The sequence below is a fragment of the Syngnathoides biaculeatus genome, chromosome 9 (genome assembly GCF_019802595.1).
Source record: "Syngnathoides biaculeatus isolate LvHL_M chromosome 9, ASM1980259v1, whole genome shotgun sequence".
In the NCBI taxonomy this organism is placed as follows: domain Eukaryota; kingdom Metazoa; phylum Chordata; class Actinopteri; order Syngnathiformes; family Syngnathidae; genus Syngnathoides; species Syngnathoides biaculeatus.
The window spans coordinates 10,020,886-10,042,321 of record NC_084648.1 but is presented as its reverse complement, the minus strand read 5'-3'; the positions used below and the strand labels follow the sequence as shown (position 1 = coordinate 10,042,321).

At 42.6% G+C, this 21,436-nt stretch overlaps 1 protein-coding gene across 3 annotated transcripts; it reads left to right on the top strand.

The window, feature by feature from the left end:
* The first annotated feature begins 61 nt into the window (after nucleotides 1-61).
* Nucleotides 62-21,060, top strand: naa15b (N-alpha-acetyltransferase 15, NatA auxiliary subunit b). 3 transcript variants are annotated; one of them, XM_061829100.1, is made up of 20 exons: nucleotides 62-187; nucleotides 3,922-4,006; nucleotides 4,099-4,203; nucleotides 6,064-6,221; nucleotides 8,102-8,236; nucleotides 8,841-8,994; nucleotides 9,233-9,352; nucleotides 9,462-9,557; nucleotides 9,708-9,814; nucleotides 10,057-10,129; nucleotides 11,313-11,482; nucleotides 11,580-11,732; nucleotides 13,325-13,453; nucleotides 13,558-13,771; nucleotides 13,908-14,101; nucleotides 14,193-14,301; nucleotides 14,407-14,505; nucleotides 15,514-15,657; nucleotides 19,088-19,185; nucleotides 19,264-21,060. In XM_061829100.1, the coding sequence occupies exons 1-20, from the start codon at nucleotides 185-187 to the stop codon at nucleotides 19,459-19,461; spliced, it is 2,544 nt and encodes an 847-aa protein (XP_061685084.1). In that variant the 5' UTR covers nucleotides 62-184; the 3' UTR covers nucleotides 19,462-21,060. The 3 variants fall into 3 exon arrangements, with proteins under 3 accessions (XP_061685084.1, XP_061685083.1, XP_061685085.1); XM_061829099.1 differs by lacking the exon at nucleotides 62-187 and adding an exon at nucleotides 300-717 and having other exon boundaries at nucleotides 19,264-21,059; XM_061829101.1 differs by lacking the exon at nucleotides 62-187 and adding an exon at nucleotides 775-845 and having other exon boundaries at nucleotides 19,264-21,059.
* Nucleotides 21,061-21,436: the final 376 nt, after the last annotated feature.

Genomic DNA, 21,436 nt, shown 5'->3' with positions numbered 1-21,436 from the left:
AATAGCATAAAATAAAAAAGTGTCGGGTGTCCATTATTTATTACATCATCCACAAGATGATATTTGAACAGAAACGTGCTGTTTTGTTTGTTCCATCAAAGAGGTCAGACTTCTGTAGGAGTCCTCCAAAAGATATCCATCTTTTCAAAACGGTGGTATTATTAGACGTGAGAACTAAGATCACATGGTTAGTGGTTTCAGTGTCATTGTTACAAAATGAGCGGACATTATCGTCAGTATTAAAGCGTGGCGTTATTAGTTCTTTATAAATGGTTAATATATTATTCATAGTGTGTTTTTGGCTATTGTGAGTTTCACGTACTTAATTCTTCATTTGCTTAGGTTAGTCTCATCCGGTTTACTGTGAATGGCGTTTTTTCTTTGGTCTTTCAGGGAATATTTGTGCGTGTCCATTTCTCGTCGTCAGTCGTCCGTCCGGCCGCCGCCATTTTGAAAGTGTCAGTCTGGTTTTGGTGCGCCAGGGCAAAGAGACGAAGGAAGAAAGCCGAGCAATCGAACCGGGGCGCCTCGGCCAAGCAAGCCAGTGAGCCGGCCGGGCCCGTAACTCGGCTCGACTTGTCTCGCCTGTTAGCCTTTAGCATTAGCTAACAACGTTACATGTGCTGTGAGGTCGAGGGGGAACTGATCTCATCTGCTGCTACAATGCCGACAGTTACTTTGCCACCAAAAGAGAACGCTCTCTTTAAGAGGATTTTGGTGAGTTGCTCGCTTCAAAGTGGCATTCTGATAAGCGGGCTCCATTTGGAGTCTTGGCGAGCTTGCAGAACCACCGGCGGCGCTCGGGCTGTTAGCACATGAGCTAGCAAAATGGGATCATTGAATGGGTGAGCTCGCCCGGCCCTGAACGTCGCCCGAGTGTCACAAGAAGGCGAGCGGACCGCTTGGCCGTTGTTTTGTTGTGATGGCTGCCGCCGCTTTCTTGCTATTTCATAACACCCGACGAGTGAAGTTCAAGCAACGTGCAAATGTTATGTCCATCACCACCAGTTAGTAAAGAACGCCTGGTCCTCTTATGGCTAACTAGCTCGTGGAAGCTTAGTTTGTCTCGTGGTACAACTGCGCGGAGTGGGACTTTTTTTTCCCCACACGAGTTGTTTGGTTGTTTACTTTTGTTTGTTTGTCTAGTGACGGCCCGGCTAACGTAAACATTTACAGCTAACAATCGTGACGTTCGCTTACAGGCTAAATGTTAGCAGGGCGCTAGCTCGGTGCCTTAATTCACCAATTTGGGTATTTGTCGCTCTTAATCTCTTTGCGAGGCTTTGCCTTTGTGCTTCAAGGTCGCTACTAGGGTTTAACGTGGTTCAGCTTTCGGTTCAAGTGTGCCACGAGGGGAAAGTTAAGTGCGAGAGGAGTTATCTCCGGCGTGATTGTGTCAGCAATTCCGTAGCACCTTCGGGCCTGCCTGCCTGCCCGCCTGCCTGCCCGCTGTACTTTGGCAGGCTAGCGAGGCGATCTCCCACCCGTGCACTCGCCCCCAGTCCATGTTTACAGCTCTCTGTTGTTCTTTAGTCGTTTGCGGATTGTTCACAACTATTTTGTGTCTAGTTACAGCATACGCCTCCGTGTGTGTCTGTTGATAGTAATTTGTGTCACTCAGAGCAGTTGTTGTAACCAGACAGTGTGTCAAGCGTTGGGTAGCAACATGGTTTGAGAGCTGGACTACATGGTGCCTCCCCTGTGGGTTGAACAGTCGGCACGTTCCACTTTCATATCACCGCACACTTGAGTTCACACATCCAGCCTTTAGATTTTGCCCAAACTAACTTTTTACAGTTTGTCCAACATAGGGGGAAATACATTTAATATAAACATGTACTTTCTTGGCTCGTCATATCATTGAGGATTTTCTCCACAGTGTTAATATGTGCCCTGCTACTGACTGGCGACCAGTTCAGGGTGTAGTCTGCCCTTCGCCCGATGTTATCTGATGTAGGCTCCAGCACTCCAGCAACTCTTGTGAGATTAAGCTATTATTGGGGGGCGCAGATAGTCAAATGACATTCATATATTATTTTTATTGTACCCTTACTATGTATATATATATTCGGGTTATTTATTATTTTTTAATCACTTTGGAATTTTGATCTATCATGATAAGTCACAGGTGACAAATATACCACACTTAATGCCATATTTTACTCTAAGATGGTATTTTAAACTTGTTGTGCTTCAATGAGAAGAGTTCAGTGCTGGACTAGATGCAAATGAGCTTTGTTTTCACATCGGTGGTGATCTCCTCACTTATTTTTGCACTGGGTAAGCATTCACCCGATGAATGACCTTACGGCAACCCGCAATGCATTTCAGATAGCCATCCATGTTTATGATACGGAAGCATCTGTGGTCAAAATAAATTATGATTGAGTCACTAATGCGATGTGTGTGTGTGTGTGTGATTAAAACGGAGTTAACGTTTCAACGTCCACAGCACGAGTAGGCTTTACACAATCAGGATTTTTGAGGCCGATCACTGATTAGGCAAGTTGCGATCACAAGATGGAGCAATGTCTATTTAAATGACTTGTTAATTAACAATATTTATTTGTGTAGTGTGTACTGACTAAGTATTACTTTTTTTGTGATTCCCAACCAGTGTGCCGCAGCACATTAGTTTGCCATGGGCGATCTCCATCGGTGCCGTGGGAAATGATCAAATTTGATGTAATCGCTCCCACAAAAATTCATTTCCAATAAATAATGTCTTTGTTCCTTTATTTTTGCCAGTAAGGCACAGTGACAGACAGAACAAATGAATACGCTTCTATTCGATGGAAAGAAGTACATACAATATTTACTGCGTATCCACTTTTTGTAACATTTTGTTTGTGTGGCGAGAGATTTTCCAATTGTAAAATATGTGCCTTCACTTCATAAAAGTTACAAGTCACTCTTCTAGGCAGGTTAAACAAAAATAACACGACAAAAATAACAGGTGCTGATGTACTGTAATTTAATTTATTTTGCTGTAATTCAATTACTTCACCCACACCAAAAACCTGAGCGCATGCTTTGAGATAATGACAGCATGTTTACGTACAACCATCAGTGCTAGCACTAGCTTGCTAGGCTACATAACGTTTTGTTGACTGCTTGTGAGCCGTATCCCATTAATAGTACATGAAGATATCTCAGGTAGTCCTTGAACGAACATAATCTCCAGAGCACCAGTGATCGCCAACTCATGTTCTCCATCAATCCATTTTCTTCACCGCTTATCGTCACGAGGGTCGCGGGGAGTGCTGGAGCCTATCACAGCTGTCAACGGGCAGGCGGCGGGGTACACCCTGAACTGGTTCCCAGCCAATCGCAGGGCACATTGAGACAAACAGCCGCACTCACAATCACACCTAGGGGCAATTTAGAGTGGGAATGTTTAATCTCTTGTTGAAAAGAAGGTCACATGCGATTAATTTGGTCGCAGTCTCAAGCGCTGAACTACCTTTCTAGGTGAAAATGAATGGGAATAATAAATATTGTACATGAAGAACATGAACGGCCATTTTAATCTTTAACTGACTGTTGAATAATATGTACAAGATTGCTGGTTAAAGATGGAATATTTCGCTAATCTATGTAGATGAGTTAAGAAAACCCCCAAAGCAGTACAGTCTGGTATGATATGTTTTTTTTTTGTTCTTTAAGTGAACAGGTCATTTTCAATAGACACATTCCTCTGTCTTGTGATCAGTTATAATTTTTTTTTAAAGTCACTGATCTGTGGTCAGCCCCAAAAAAATCCTGATCGTGTAAAGCCCGATTAATCAATTTTACCAATACGGTTCTCGGAAGTTTTTTTAATTTTTTTAATAAGTCAGTCTGTGCCTATTGAGCTTTTACTGAGTTTTATGCGGTCATGTGACCTCAATGTTTGTATTTTACTTCTCGCCTTTTTAACAGCGATGTTATGAGCACAAGCAGTACAGAAATGGACTCAAGTTCTGCAAACAAATCCTGTCCAACCCCAAGTTTGCAGAGCACGGAGGTCGGTAGCCAAAGTGTGGATGTGTTTGTGCAAGGACGCATGGACCACAAATGATTGTCGGCTTTTGTTCTTCATCTCGGTGTACTTTCCAGAAACCCTGGCCATGAAAGGCTTGACCCTGAACTGCCTGGGGAAGAAGGAAGATGCTTACGACCTGGTGAGAAGAGGCCTGCTCAATGACCTCAAGAGTCACGTCTGTATCCTTAAATACTTTTCAAGCCGAGTTAATTTGTTGAAAGGTTGGTGGTTTCATGTTCACGGACTCAATTTGTGTGTCAAAGTGATGGTTCAGGCTCCTTTGGCAATGATTTCTGCTTCATAGTGGCACTTAATTAATACATTTGTTACCATCGGACACCAACTATTGTTCTGCAGTGTTTGCTCTTCGCAGCTTTTGGGTCCTGATGATCCTTATTGTAACCAGGGTGTGTCCAAACGACTGACGCAGAATTCCTTTTGTGTACAAGCTGCTCGCGTTGTACTGTCGGATCAGTGTTTTTTTTTTTTTTTTTTCCTCAATGATGCTTCTGTGTGGCAGAATGGATTTGGACGATCTCACGTGGCTCCTTCTCTCGGTTTTCTGGCAGCCGCTTGCATGCTTTGTGACAGCCGGCTTCCTGCCCTGAGGGGAGGGGTCAAAATAACCTACATTGAAGTTTCAAGTTCTGGAACTGTTAGAATCTTTAAAAGTCAGTTGATTAATTTTCAGTGAATCACCCAGCACTATTTTGTGTTTGATTTTTGTGATGAGCTGTTTTTGTACAGTCGGATAATGTGTGAGGCCACAGAACGCCGTGATACTGGACACTACAGGAAAGCACTTGTCTCAGTGGAGTTTAGTCAGCACATTTGCTTTCTGCTCTCTTGCCTGCTGTAACCTCCGGAAAATATCATCACAATTGGTATTATTTCCTTATCTCAAATGCCTAAATTGAACTTATTGACTTAACGTTACAGTTTCTTACCATATATAGAGAACCATTGGATTAGTCAAGGCTTAGGCTACGTACCCACCAGATGTGAAAGATTGCTTCGCCTCGCGTCCCTCGCTTGATGTGACGTGACACGTTTGGATGCATTGAACTTGCATGTGCCAAGGGGCGGGGGTTCCCCTCCAGGAGATGCCGACATTTCTTCCCGATCGAGTTCACCTCGTCCCAGCTTCGGAACTCAGCTTTAGGCGGCGTGCTGTGGCATTTTGGAGAATTATAGAAAGGTTTTGAGTTTTTCAGCATGTAGGGGATGACAACTTCTCCGAAAGAGTGGAAATATGTCGTTATAAAGGAGGGGGCTGGTTGTCATCCAGCACTGAAAAAGGATCAGGTGGCATCTGGTGGTCATATGTCATATTTTTGTTGCTGTCTCGCGAGACTATATCCATACAGCTGGACAAATTTGGACCTGATAAACCTTTTAAAACAATAGCACATGAATTTACAGAAAATAAATACAAATTCAATTGTTGCTTAATTTGTTTAGATTGATTTTAAAATACATATAATAAGTGGGGGGTAAGTTTCACTATTATCAAGTTTCATATTTTAATGTATTATTTCCTATTCTCTAAAACAGGGGTGTCAAACTCATTTTCCTCGTTGGCCACATTGTAGTTCCGGTTTCCCTCAGAGGGCCGTTGTGACTGTGAAACAATAAAAATATTTAATCGTCTCATCAAATTTACATCATCAATTTATGAACTAGTTTTGGAATCAGAACTCAAGGCAGTGTGTTTTTCAACTGGTAACACAAAAATGCCTGAAATATCTGAACTTCATAATTTATGATCATGGCATTTTGACATTTTGGTACAGATTTGGCAAGAATCATGAAAATTGGCACTCTAGATTTGGGGCCGCGGGCCACATAAAATCATGTGGTGGGCCAAATCTGGCCCATGGGTCTTGAGTTTGACATCTGTGCTCTAAAGCACCCTGGCTGTCACTTGAAAGTGGCGCATCTTCATCCAGCCTATCTTCCAAGTCATGGGCAGAGAAACTTGTTTGTGTGTTCTGGTGTTCGGTGCATTTCTATGCTCCTTTACTCCACGCGTCTCCCAGGCTGGCATGTGTACGGTTTATTACAGCGCTCTGATAAAAAATACGACGAGGCCATCAAGTGTTACCGAAATGCGCTGAAGTGGGACAAGGACAACCTCCAGATCCTCAGAGATCTGTCCTTGCTGCAGATCCAAATGAGAGATCTGGAAGGCTACCGGGTAAATATCAATTCAGGAACCATGGCTCGATGGCTATAACCAGAGGGGCGGGTAGTTTAGCCGAAATATTGTCCTCAAGCAAAAGTACTGTTGCTTTAGAAAAATACGATTCACATAGAAGTAAAAAGTAGTCATTCAAACATTTACTTAAAAGTAAGGAAGTATGAAAAAAATAATTAATCTGTGAGTAACTTCAGATTTTATTTTATTTTTTTAATCAGAAATAATCAGAAAAAGAATACTAGCGGGCGAAAAGATGCCTGAAGAATGGAGGAAAAGTGTTCTAGTTCCCATTTTTAAGAACAAAGGGGATGTTCAGAGCTGTGGGAACTATAGAGGAATAAAGTTGATGAGCCACACAATGAAGTTATGGGAAAGAGTAGTGGAGGCTAGACTCAGGACAGAAGTAAGTATCTGCGAGCAACAGTATGGTTTCATGCCTAGAAAGAGTACCACGGATGCATTATTTGCCTTGAGGATGCTCGTGGAAAAGTACAGAGAAGGTCAGAAGGAGCTACATTGTGTCTTTGTAGAGCTAGAGAAAGCCTATGACAGAGTACCAAGAGAGGAACTGTGGTACTGCATGCGTAAGTCTGGTGTGGCAGAGAAGTATGTTAAAATAGTACAGGACATGTATGATGGCAGCAGAACAATGGTGAGGTGTGCCTTAGGTGTGACAGAGGAATTTAAGGTGGAGGTGGGACTGCATCAGGGGTCAGCTCTGAGCCCCTTCCTGTTTGCAGTGGTAATGGATAGGCTGACAGATGAGGTTAGACTGGAATCCCCTTGGACCATGATGTTCGGAAGAGATAGCGAGGGTGGACGACTTCAAATACTTGGGGTCAACAATACAGAGCAATGGAGAGTGTGGTCAGGAAGTGAAGAAACTGGTCCAAGCAGGTTGGAACAGCTGGCGAAAGGTGTCTGGTGTGTTATGTGACAGAAGAGTGTCTGCTAGGATGAAGGGCAAAGTTTACAAAACAGTGGTGAGGCCGGCCATGATGTACGGATTAGAGACGGTGGCACTGAAGAAACAACAGGAAGCTGAACTGGAGGTGGCAGAAATGAAGATGTTGAGGTTCTCGCTCGGAGTGAGCAGGTTGGATAGGATTAGAAATGAGCTCATTCGAGGGACAGCCAAAGCTGGATGTTTTGGAGACAAGATTCGAGAGAGCAGACTTCGATGGTTTGGACATGTTCAGAGGCGTGAGAGTGAGTATATTGGTAGAAGGATGCTGAGGATGGAGCTCCCAGGCAAAAGAGCGAGAGGAAGACCAAAGAGAAGGTTTATGGATGTGGTGAGGGAAGACATGAGGGCAGTTGGCGTTAGAGAGGAAGATGCAGGAGATAGGCTAAGATGGCAAAAGATGACACGCTGTGGCGACCCCTAACGGGACAAGCCGAAAGGAAAAGAAGAATCAGAAATAAAAAAAATATACAGAGGAGTTGACAACTGGCTAAAAAAACAATAATGGATGCTCTGGGCCCTAGAAAAGCATTGCTTTGTTCATTTCAATCACAAGATGGAGTTTAAAAATAGACGTGCATGCATGAATGAATAAGTAAAAGTATCAAACAGCATGGTGATCATTGTGAAAGTGCCTATCTTTTTTCACACACACTCAAGTAAAAGTAAAAAGTACAGTGCATTTAAAGTACTGTGACTACAGTTTATCGAAAACCTTATTAGAGTAAATGTAATCGATAAATGTTGCGTCTTACCACTCCCCTCTGGCTATAACAATTTAAATAGAAATTCCTAACGTATGAAGGCCCCAGTTTATGGGTTAAATTACGTGAGTCTCTTCAAAGTAAAAGAATGTCATTCAGCTAGTTCTTCTCTGAGACCGCTAAACCTGTTTACCATATTGATCGTGTAGGAGACAAGGTACCAGCTGCTGCAGCTGCGTCCTGCTCAACGCGCTTCCTGGATCGGCTACGCCATTGCCTATCACCTCCTGGAAGACTATGAGATGGCAGCAAAGATCATTGAGGAGTTCAGGAAAACGCAACAGGTTTGGAATACTTTTTTAAATATATTCACCATATAGCGCTTAGTATCTGTACGCATGTTGTTTGCATCCATAACTTAATAGTGACATGAATTAAAGTACGTGAAGGTGTGTGACTTATAGGGCATGAAATCGCCATCAAAATCCCGATTCATACTTGTGTTGACAAAAATGAATGACCTAACGAATCAGAATAGGATCATTCCTCCTATGGTGAAATAAAATTTTCAAAAATGGAAAAATCCAATTTGATTATTTGCAAACTATCCATTGAACTGAAAAGAGGGTACACTGGCACATTTTGGCTGCTGCTACTCACTCTGAAAAAGTTCATGACATGGTTAATAATGGCTTACTTAACCCAGGATTCCTCATTGTATGGTGGCCAAAAGTAGATTCCAGACTATATATCCTGGTTGGGGAGTGGGTGCGGGGGGCAGGTGTCTTTTTTTTTTTTTTTTCTTTTTATCCTAACTAGCAGGCTTACTCTCATCGTCTGCCATTCTACTGCGGGCTCCACAGCGTTGGTTGCCTTTTCCATGAATATTTGTGCCACTCCTCTGATTTGTCTTTTCTTTGTGTATCAAATAATGTGCGTTGCATGTAGACATCTCCGGACAAGGTGGACTACGAGTACAGCGAGCTGCTGCTTTACCAGAACCAGGTGCTGAGAGAAGCAGGTCTTTACAAGGAGGCTTTAGAGCATCTGTCAAACTACGAAAAGCAGATTTGTGACAAATTGGCAGTGGAAGAGACGAGAGGTGAGTCAAGTCTCTCATTGTCAGGCTGACTGCACATTAAACAGCCCCTCCATCTATCTGAAGTTTTAATATTGAAATGAAGATATTTTTGCTATATATTACATGCGGCAAAATGTTTATACTTTTGGTTGCTGGCTGCGTTAGTTGCTCCGGTGTGTGCGTTTGTGGTTTTAATTCAAAATTGCTTCATTTGGAATTGCTTACATTCTGGGCTCGATTGCATGTGTTTTGCCTTTAGGGGAGTTGCTGTTAAAGTTGGAGCGTCTGGATGAGGCTACGGATGTCTACCATCGGATGCAGGAGAGGAACCCAGAAAACTGGTCATATTATCACGGCCTGGAGAACGCACTAAAACCAAGTAAGATGTAGTTTTTTTCCCCCTCGGTAGAATCACCAGCAATAAAAGCTGTTTGAAAGCGGGAATGTCAACGTGTTCAATTTCCATTTATGCTTTGTTACTTTTCTAGGCAGTCTGGAGGAGAGGCTCAAAGTCTACGAAGATGCATGGGAGAAGTTTCCAAAAGGCCTCGTTCCTCGAAGACTCCCCCTCAACTTTCTAACTGGTGTGAACAATAATCACGCTTCTACTACCAAATGAATAGTAGTAACTCCGCTACTAACACATTGTGCATAAGAACAAGCTAATAATAGATTTAAATACTTATGTATGTTATCCACCCTTAAATCTATCACACCTCATTTTTATCTTGTAGGTGAGAAGTTCAGAGAGTGTCTTGACCGCTACCTAAGGATGAACTTCAGTAAAGGATGTCCACCTGTCTTCACCACCCTGAAATCTCTTTACAACGACAAAGAAAAGGTGACATCAGTTATTCAGCGATGACCGTTAACTATTTTCGAAGAACACATTTCTTACCTTTCTCACAATATACACTACCAGTGAAAGGTTTTGACATATTTTCTCAACGCTATAAAATGAGAAATCTTGTCCTTACTTTCAACTGATAATGGAAATGTTGCACTATAAGGAGTTAAGCTAATTATTAGATAATTCAGTTGAAGAACAATTACCTTTTTTACGTCTTTACTTTTTAATCGCAGGTGTCAATTATAGAAGAATTGGTGGTCGGCTTTGAGACCTCATTAAAAAGCTCCAGACTGTTCAGCCAAAATGGTAAGAACAAACACCTGAGCATATTGCAGTCGAAGTGACAGCAATCGGCCAGCTTTCAGTTTGATTATCCCCAGTAACTCAACATTAAAGGGAGAGTTTGACATTTAAAAATTTCTTGCAAGATTTGAACGTAGTCTCACATCACTTGGCAACTTGGGTTCAAACCCAGAGGAAGGCTGGATCGAGTAAGATGACGCCGTTTCATACGTTTAACCTCGTTTTTTCTCGGTACCTATCCAATTTCTTCTTTTTAACTTAATTTGCAAACCAGTTCCTGAAGCACCAGGAAACAAGTCAGTACAAGGCTCTGGGGGTGTGCCTTTGACTGCACAGCAAATGATTGACACCTGGTCAGTCACACTCCCCTGTCTCTGATGGTTCTCCTCTAGCACATACATTCATCCATTTTCTTAGCCGCTTATCCTCACATGGGTTGCGGGGAGTGCTGGAGCCTATCCCAGCTGTCAACGGGCAGGATGCGGGGTGCACCCTGAACTGGATGCCAGCCAATCACATGGCTCATGGAGACAGACAACAGGACTCACAATCACACCTAGGGGCAATTTAGAATGTCCAATTAATGTTGCATGTCTTTGGGATGTGGGAGGAAACCGGAGTGCACAGAGAACCCACACAGGCACGGGGAGAACATACAAACTCCACACAGGCAGGTCCGGGATTGAACCGGGACCTCAGAACTGTGAAGCCAACGCTTTCCAGTTGCGCCACCGTGCCACCCCTTTAGGACATTGACTTCTTAAAAATCCAATTAGAGTACAAAATACGATCAGAAAGCGTTGTTTTTTCATTTGTTTTAACAGATCATTTTACCAACAGTCTGCCGTCAAGTTTATATTGAAAGTAGAACATTGACAAAAAGTGTTGGGAATTTTATTTCTTTTTAAATTGAAAACTCCTCCCGATAATAGGCACCAACAACTTTGGGGTGATTGTGGTTGAAAGGGCACCGGTATGATACATTTTGACACTTAAAAAAATAAATAAATCTTTTGAGACTTGAATTATTAAGGCCCAACTACCCAACAGCATTTGTATTAAAGGTGCTACTATTTATTGTAGACGGCGCAGCTCTGCTAATAATAAAATTGACAATTGCCGACAGGCAATTCTCAAAATAAGGCAGGTCTAAAGATAAACCTGCATCTTCTTGGCCTTGTCATAGATGATGGTAAAGAAGAGCCACCGACAACACTCCTTTGGGTGCAGTACTTCCTGGCTCAGCACTACGACATGGTTGGCCAACAGACACTGGCCCTTGAATACATCAACACAGCCATCGAGAGTACGCCAACCCTCATTGAACTCTTCCTTATCAAAGCCAAGATTTACAAGGTAACATTTGCTATATCCCATCACCTATTTGTTGTCCGCATTTGGAAGCATGTCACTGTTTATAGTTGCGCTGTTTATTGTGTTTATCCTCCGCCAGCATGCGGGGAACATCCGAGAGGCAGCCCAGTGGATGGATGAGGCACAGGCTCTGGACACCGCTGACAGATTCATCAACTCCAAGTGTGCCAAGTATATGCTGAAGGCTGGCATGATCAAAGAGGCGGAGGAGATGTGTTCCAAGTTCACACGGGTGAGAAAGCATACGCAATTACGTGTGCCGGAGGCAGCATGGAAGATATAAACTCAATTGGCGGGGAGGGAATCCTGGTTCCATTGAATGTTGAGTGGGCAAGATTTATCACATAGTCTGGTAGAAAAACTCTGTACAATATTCATTTTAAGAGAAAAGGCACCACAGGCTAGAATCCTTTACTGGTTCTTTCTCGGGACCTGGAGCAGAAGCCTCCATGGCAACGACTCCGGGGGGAAATGGTCCGCTTCAAATCCCAGTTGGATGGCGCAAACCCCAAGAGCAACAACCTCATATTCGGCCAACGGGACTCAACCCACTCTCTGTGGGGGAAATAAGCGTACATGCAAATTAGTCGCCTTTTGCCAATATTTGCAATTTTGAACTCAAAATAGGTCATTTATATGAATCATACACATCCAATGAGTTCTTCCTTTTTTGGGTGCTGACCAATTAATATTTTTGGAGTAAATAAGGCTTTAACATTGCATCTCAAGTCAACTTGCACCCAATGTAAGATGGGCAGAATGGGGTATTATTACTGAACTTTTTCTTTCTCATGAAGTCGTGCTCAAAGTTGTTGTACTAACTGCAAGCTTTTAATAGAAGTCATTGGAACACCCGAATCACGTTGATCTCCCACTCAATTCTTCCCTTACTCATGAAAAAGACTGCGAGATACGTGAACACCACTTGGGTGACGATCTCATCCCCAACCCAGCAAGGGCACTCCACTTTTTCGACTGAGGACCCTGGCCTCCAATTTGGAGATGCTGTTTTTCATCCCACCCGCTTGACAAGCAGCGCTGAATTGTTCAAGCCAGAATTGGATATCACGGCCCGATGGAAGTCACCAGAACCACATCTTCAAAAATCAATGATGTGATAATGATGACACCAAACCGGACCCCCTAAAAACCCTGATTGCGCCTAGAAATTCTGTCCATAGAAGTAATTTACAGAATCGGTGACAAAGAGCAGTCTTGGCGGAGTCCAAGTCTCACTGAAAACGAATCCGATCTACTCCCGCCAGTATGGAGCAGACTCTGACCCGGGTCGTTTTTGTTTTATTACCAAAAAAAAAAAAAAAAAAAGTTCCTCAAACTTCAAAAGTCGCTCTCAAATGATTACCAAAACTGCTCCGCAGAGAAAAACAAAATATTTCAAGTTGTGCATGTGTGTATATAGTAAACCGCCCTCAAATTGAATAAGTGGAGATTTTTGTGCTTGTCCCCCCCCCCCCCCCCAAAAAAAAAAAAAACTCGATGAAAAAATAAACTTTTTTTTTTTTACTTCATGAAAAGCAAATCTGTGCATAGGTGAATGAGCAAGTATATGATAGCTATAAGGTTGTGTAAAAATCAATTGTAATATATATAAAATAATAATATTCAAATGCCCTGAAAGTGCTTTTAAATATTTGCTTTTATGCTACGAGTAGACTAAGATCTATTTCAAGCAGGCATCAAAATATAGATTGTCGTTGTGAACAGGCCACAAGGCACTATCTTCAATGTTCGCGTATCTTGTTTGTTGTGGCTGACGAAAATGTTATTTGAAGGGGGCATTCACGGGTGTGTATCTTTGTCCAGGAGGGGGCATCAGCAGTGGAGAACCTGAATGAAATGCAGTGTATGTGGTTCCAGACAGAGTGTGCACTTGCCTACAAGGGTATGAACAAGTACGGGGAGGCTCTCAAGAAGTGCCACGAAATTGAAAGGGTAGGGTTCCCCAAGCAGGGATGATTCCTTAGAGTTGTGTATAATCTGCACGTTTTAATTCATTCCCACGTCACATTTGTTCCTCTCACGTGTGCTTGATTCAGCATTTTGTGGAGATTACGGATGACCAGTTTGATTTCCACACCTACTGCATGAGGAAGATGACGCTGCGTTCATACGTGGACCTGCTAAAACTGGAGGATGTGCTTCGGATGCACCCCTTTTATTACAAGGCCGCCGTCACCGCCATTCAGATATACCTGAGCCTCCACGACAATCCCCTGACTGACGACAGCAAGGAATTGCAGGCGGACACTGGTAAAGGAAAAACGTTTTGGTTTTGTGGGCATTATGGTCGCTATCATGAGCCAAATTTGTATAAACCTGCTGGTGGTAGTGGCAACGTCGAACTTTGCGGTGATACTTTATCGCCCATCCCGTTACTCTCCTGCAGCTAACCTGTCGGACAAAGAGCTGAAGAAGCTTCGAAACAAGCAGCGGAGAGCTCAGAAGAAGGCCCAGCTAGAGGAAGAAAAGAAGAATGCAGAGAAGGAAAAGCAGTTAAAGAACCAGAAGAAGAAGAAAGAGGATGACGACGAAGAGATTGGGGGCCCAAAAGAGGAGCTCATTCCTGACAAATTGGTCAAGGTTTGTTTCTGATGATTATATCGTAAATTATTTCAGATTGCGATATAGGTCACAGTATGGTTAACTCTTTATCCTGACATGGTGCTTGCAGGTAGAAAATCCACTGGAAGAAGCAGTCAAGTTCCTGATACCTCTCAAACACCTTGTCAAAGATAAAATTGACACACACCTACTAGCGTTTGAAATCTACTTCAGAAAAGGTCTGTTACTTCACCTCAGTTGAATGGGAAGGGCTGTGTAATTGTTGTGTATTCTAGGCTTATTTAGTAATACTTTATAATTGGGTTTGGATATTATCTTTTCAGAAAAGTACCTGTTGATGCTCCAATCAGTAAAAAGGGCGTTAGCCATCGACCCGGACCACCCGTGGCTACACCAGTGTCTAGTACGCTTCTTTAAAGGAGGTAAAATAAATGTATTTTAAAAATCTGCACGTGTGTCCAAATGTACCTTCTCTATGTATACACTATACTGTATATACCGTAATTTCTCGAGTATAATGTGCACCCCCAAAGTTGACCCCAAAAGTCAGGAAAACCCTTCTACCAATGTACAATGCGCACCACCAATTTGCTGCTAGCCATATGCTCAAAATATTGGGAATTATCTGTATTTATATTTTGTCAGGTTTGTACTTGTTTTTCCCAAAAACTCTCTTTACAACAATTATTAATAATAATCATTGTGCACGTGCTGTAATCTCTGGACACGCTTGTCCCTGTAATTATCAGAACAGAATCCCTCAACCAACTCAAATAAGTTCTCAATGATGGCATAACATTTTATTAATACTGTTGATAACACATATTAAAATCTTAGATAAATTTTCAACACTGTTTAACGTAAACATTTTGTGCATTAAATATCTGTGCATAAAACGTTTGTGCATAGTGCACTTTAAGCAGATCCTTGGCCAAGACTTCAAAAGCAACATCTGGCTCATCTCCAATTTGAAAATGATCCATCGGAGCTATTTTTGGTGACTTGGTCCATCCAGTTTTGGTGCCTCCTGAATTCATGAACGGTGATCCAATTTTGCTCCCACGGCACATCATCTGCTGTGCCATCGCTAACGATCATAATAAGCAAGCCCCCAGAGGAGGTCATAGAGCTCAGGTTGGGGGCGCACATGAGCGGAATAAATAGTAATGTGTAACATAAGACACTGAATATCATATCGAAATGTATATGTATACCTTTTTTTTTTAACCACTCTATGTACATGTATACAACTTTACAATGTGATTGTATTTTTTATTTTTCATCCATACCTAAATATGATGCGTTCCATTGACCTTTTGAAAATATTTTTGGAAGAATCTGCGCATTATTTTTAAGAAATTACTGTACTTTGTTTTTCTTACCTCCATCCAGTAACACACAATTTACTCAGCTGTCTTCTTTGTGCACAGTCTCGGAGAGCAAAGAGCTGCCTGAGGTGGTCCGGACAGTCTTGAAGCAGGAAGTCACCCGACTCTTCGGCGACAGCAACGCTAAGAGCTTCAACCAGGCCTTCCTCTCCAAACACTCCAACTCAATACCGCATCGACTGGCTGGTATGTCTTTTTTTTGGGGGGGGGTCTGGAGGAGCAAGCGTGCACGCGTGTAGTGCCGTGAGCGATGGACAAAATTTCATATCTCAAAGCAATTATTTATCACAACGTGGTATTTATTTTTCTTGACCTTTCTATTCATTAATGGCATATTTTGCGAAGTTTTCCAATTGCTTACCAGCATTTTATTTCTAATGCACAATATAATGAATGAAAGATACTGGAAATGCAATACAACACAGATATCTAGTGTTATTGTTGTGCTCATAAGTGTACATACCCTAGCAAATCTTATAAGGTGTGTACCGTTCTTCAGGGAAAACGAAAATTATCAGACAAAACATTTGATTTAAATTCAACTATGTGGTGTTTCATAATTGGACGATCTTGAAAGAAAAAAGTAATAAAGGAAATGAGATTGTCCTTGTTTAAAAGTTTGCATACCATTCGGTCTTAATACTTTGTACCTCCCCATTAGGATCAGTGTTGGGTTCCAGTCTTTTGTGATAGTCGTGTATTATGGCCTTTATTTTTTTCATGTGGTGAAGCTGCCCCCTGTTTTTTGGCGAAAAGCTGTGGGCTGTCTTACGGCCCCTTTATACTCGCGTATGGGGCGACCGCGCTGATGTCGCTGCAGCTATCCCGCGCGTAGTTTCCTTAATACTCGCAGCTCGGCAGACTGTTGGCATCGAAACTGGAAACTAAAATTTATAAATTTGAACAATTCCGGGAGAGCCTGAATTATAGACCCAATTTTGACCTATTCTCGATTCTCAATGCCCAACCCTAATCATAACAGTCGGCTTTTTAGCATGTCGTCAGTGCACCCAACCAGCTCCCCGGGCATCACCAATCAACCCCCGTTGAATCCATAGTTGGATTAGTCATTCCTGGAGAGTGGGGCACTAGGGCGACTGAATAGAACGGCAACTTCTGTTGTCGCAGGCACTCGGTTAATGTAGCAACACAATACCCCGCGTGTGAAAATAGTGTAAATGATAAAGGCTTATCATTCTCCAGATGTTATTATAATCACACTTCGGCTGACCAAAATCCCATCTCAGTCACTGCGATTTGACGGGCACATATGCGCCCGCCCGCCCGCCATCGCACTTCCACATCGGCGCAGTCGAGCACGAAAAATCACGCGTGTAAAATTTGTTGTGAGTAGAATTACATATACAGGGAATCCTCGGTCTACGACTGAGAGCCGTTCCTACTGTAGCGACTTAACTCGAATTTCGACTCAAGTTGGATTCCACCATTAAAGTCAAAATTTACATCAAAATAGTTTGCTTAAAAAAACAAATGCATTGAAATAAACAAGATGACGTACTGAGAGGTGGATGGAGAAGAAGGGGAGGCTGTGCTTCGCTATTGCGAAGGAACCTGGTCCTCAAGCCTCTCCATCTCCACAAGTATCAAAGAACCTTGTTTTGTGATCATTGGATCCGACATAGGAACGGAACCCTTCACATGCGCTAAAATACGAGCTGTGTCTTTAATTGACCACTCCGTACAGGGCACTTAACCACGCCTCCTGAAGTGACGTCACGCCACGTGTGCCTATGTCAGACAGACAATTAGCAAAAATCGCGGCGCAGCAAGAAAAGAATAGAGCGAAACTGTCCGATTTACCGGCTGATTTCTCACTCGCATTCTTAGCTAACAGTGAAATATTGTTGAAAAGGAGACAGCAGGGCTTCAAGTATTTCAGCGAGGGGTATTTCAATGGTATTTACATGCATATCGACGGAGAAACCATTGATATTAGCGGGAGATCTTTCCAGAGTCATAGGAAGATCGAGAAGCCACATAATATATTCTAACCCAAAGACAAATTCGTCATTGACAGTTTCCTATTTTCGTGTTACCTATTACACTTGTGTGCAGAATCTGTATGTGTATCTGTATAGCCGTTTGTGAACCGCCGTACGAAGGAAAAGAAGGCGAGGCTTGATTTACGAGTTGTTTCTCTCGTTTTCTTTGTGTAACGTCACGCGCTCCCCTCAATAATTATTCTTGAATTAGTGCCGAACCTACTTAAGTCCCGACCGAGTACGACAATCACTACTTTAGTGTCCTCAAACATCCTTCCTTCAATCTTGGTGTCTCGGTGCACGTCGAAGGCTTTTAGGACTGCTAGTCCGGTTTAGCCTAGTTCACCGCCGAACAGAGACACGTTTGTGCAGTCAGATCATCGCAAAATATCGCTCAACACAGATCAAGTGTGTCAGTCATTCACACTTTGCTATGTTATGCAAGCGAAGAACTGCTAATTCATTTATATGAGACCTGTATTGAAAATCAAATATAGGGCTTACCTTTGTGCAAACATATCTGTTCCGGTTGATGGATTCAGTTGATCATGCGGTCTTCCACAAAGTTTGATCCATCGAAGACATTTTTCGTACTGGGTCTTCTGTTCCGGTTGATTTTAGATGGATTCAGTTGATGATGCGGTCTTCCACAAAGTTTGATCCATCTAAGACATTTTTCGTACTGGGTCTTCGGTTTTGGAAAGGGTACGAATTGAACTCCACCAACTAGCCTTTCAGGATACCCGTCAACACTATTATAAAGTCCGTGACTACACCACTTAACCATATCTATTGTTAAAGAACCCAAATACGCGATAAAACGCTAACAAAAGCTATACGTTGTCTGAAGGAAGGGGCGTGGTTTATGCAGATCTCTGGCCTCTGATTGGTCAGCGACGCTGATGACGCAATTTCTGCGGAGGGGTCACTTGTCACCACGGTCGACCGACTGAATCCTTGGTGGTGTTGGTGTTTCTCCTTTCTCCAATCTTTTTATGATCTTGAGCTTTGTTTCCATGCTCATGGATTTTTTTTTTGGCTGCAAAAGCATTGCTAAAAGACACAGCTTACTTCTTTGTGGCAATAATGTCTAAAAAGGAGGGCGAAAAATGCAAAGATACTCCCGGTGCACGAACACAGACAAGCATTAGCCAGACAAAATGGCGGACAGGGGACAGATGTTGTAAAGTCGAGACCGTCTTAACCCGAGGACTCCCTGTACATTGAAAGACGCCGCTTATTTTGTGTAGTCTTGACCAATGTTCCCTCTAAGCTGCACCACTTCGCAATTGCACACTTCTCACACGCCCTCAGCGCACACCGATCTAGCGCAGTGAACCACAGCCTGATGTCTTTTTTTTTTTTTTTTTTAAACAGAAGCGCACGGTCTCTAACAACGAACTGCTACTCAGGTTACTTCTACTTCCTAGTTTACGTGACACCCCCCCCTCCCCCCCGCTCTTAAAGGGGTGCACTCATAATTACAAACGGAACACAGACCCGCAACTTTATATTTGCGGGCATGACTGGTGGGCCACACCTGTAACTTTATATCGACGGGCGTGACTGACCACACCCGTACATTTTTCAAACGTGACTATATTTTTTTGCAGCCGCTAAGATGATGGTGTACATGGACTCGTCGACACTGTCAAAGGCAGTTGAATTGGCTACTGCGCTCGATGAGTCACTCAACAACAGATCTATCCAGGTATGTTTTGTGCAAAATTCTAATAATATATGTAAAGCTCTCAATTAACTGACTTTTTTTTTTTTTTTTTTTTTTAAGATCTGCACAGAGGTCCTGGAGAATCTTCGGAACGGCTACCTGGGTGACTCCAAGGAGTGTGCCGAGTCGTATCGCACAGAGTGTCACAAGCTTTACCCCTACACGTTAGCTTTCATGCCCCCCGGATACGAGGAGAACACCAAGATCGCTAATGGAGACGTTTCCACAGAAACAGAAGAGCTAGCCAACGAGATGTGAGCACGACCAGACAAAGGCGGATGAGAAAAGGAATAGGGCCTTGCACAGAGCCTTGTGGTACGCCTGGCAGTCATTTTATAGAGCCAGACACACATGGGAAGCGAAATAGATGTTTCGTTCTTTGGCTCAGCTTAAATTGGGTCTGACCCGGCATGGCTTGGCTCTTTCCCATATGCTGAAAATCAGGACTGTATGCGTGTGTGTTTGCGTGTGTCTGTGTGCGCGTGTGTGTGTGTATGTCATGGGTGCGACCGAGTCTTGAGCATGTGTGCGGTTTTGTTTATTTGTGATAAATGGGAGGAAGATAACAAAATGGCCATTTTACTTTTTTAATAGCGCAACCGACCACACTGAATATTAAAAGAATACCACAGTTATTGGCAAAACGTTAGGGTAAAAACTGACCTGACTGGTTTCTCTGAGATGACAACCACTGGAGTTTGACTCTGCTGCTTCTACAAGCCCATCGGTTGTTTATTTTACAAGCAAAGCTAATTTAAAAAAAAAAAAAAAAAGAAGAAGAAGAAAGGAATAAAAACTGGGACACAGCTGTCACCTGGGAGCAAATAGTCTGCTCAATGAATTTGATCCCCCACACGTCAGCAGGAAGCTGAGCAGAGAGAGTTCATGAGGACTTCAAGTAGATGCTAAAGACGTTCATCAAGCACTGGCCAATTTGGATCTGCCGTGACGACCCTTTTCCGAACCGCTGGACAGTCATTCTACTCACCACTGCGCAGCAGCGACAACACGGCCTGACTTCTTCGGGGACGCAGCCTGGAAGGAGGCTCCCCCCTCCCCCCCCCCTCCCCCGTTGTAATATTATGGTCTGTCACCACAGCAGAGCGGCTCGTAGCGTAGAATGAAAACTACAAGGTTGTTATACACTGCTACTACTACTACTACTACTACTACTACTCCGACTCGACATGTTCAAACTTAGGGGAAAGTGGTGGATCTAAGCAATATCATACACGCCTTCTGTCCATCATGCGAAGGTCATCAGTCATGTGGTACCATCTTGGGTTTTTTGGGGGGGCGGTTTTTGCATCTACATTATTATTACATTACAACTCATGCAGAAGGGTCTTCCTTTGAAATCCAAGACTCTTCGGAAGGTAAGAATTTTGTCATCCAAACCTGCTCTCTGGGGTCAAATATTAAAATGCAAAGATTTCAGCACCCAAAATTTGCTCCCGTTTTCTTTTGTTGACCCGTTTGCCCTGATTTCTTGCCCCCCTTTCCCCTCGAATTTGGGTTCTAATGTGAAAGATGACATCTGAGATGGCAATGTAAGATATCTGGATTTTTGTATTAAAACGAAACAAAAGAAAAGTTGTTTTTAATTTTTGTTTAAAATTGCATCTGTTGATACTGGTGGTATCTTATTTTGAAAGTCACACTGATTAGGAGCTAATCAATGTGAAGCTTCGGCGCAATTGAAAATTTTCTGGACAAACTTCTGAGTCGGACATAATAGTCGATTTCTGTCTTGTTTGTGTGTGCATTTTATCATCTGTTGTTACACAACAGTGTGCAAAACTTCTACCTCTGTGCAAATAGATCTTTGAACAGTGACAGTTAATGCACCATCACATTTAAACCTACATTTTGGGGGGGGGGGGGGTTAACAATGGTCATGTCAATAAAAGAACAAGTCAGAAAGGTTACTTCATTCTTTTAGTTGTTTAAGGAGACTTAACTTCATTTGGAATTATAGCTATATGAAATCTAATAGAGTGGGGGTGTCAAACTCAGTTTTCTCATTGTTACATTGTTGTTCCGGTTTCCCTCGGAGGGACGTTTAAACTGTGGAACAAAAATATTTAATCATCATATTTGCATCATCAATTTATGAACTAGTTTTGGAATCAGAAATCAAGGGTAATGTGTTTTTCAACTATTCACGTTTGGTAGCACAAAAATACTTGGAATATCTCAACTTTTATCATTTATGATATTTGACCATTTTAAA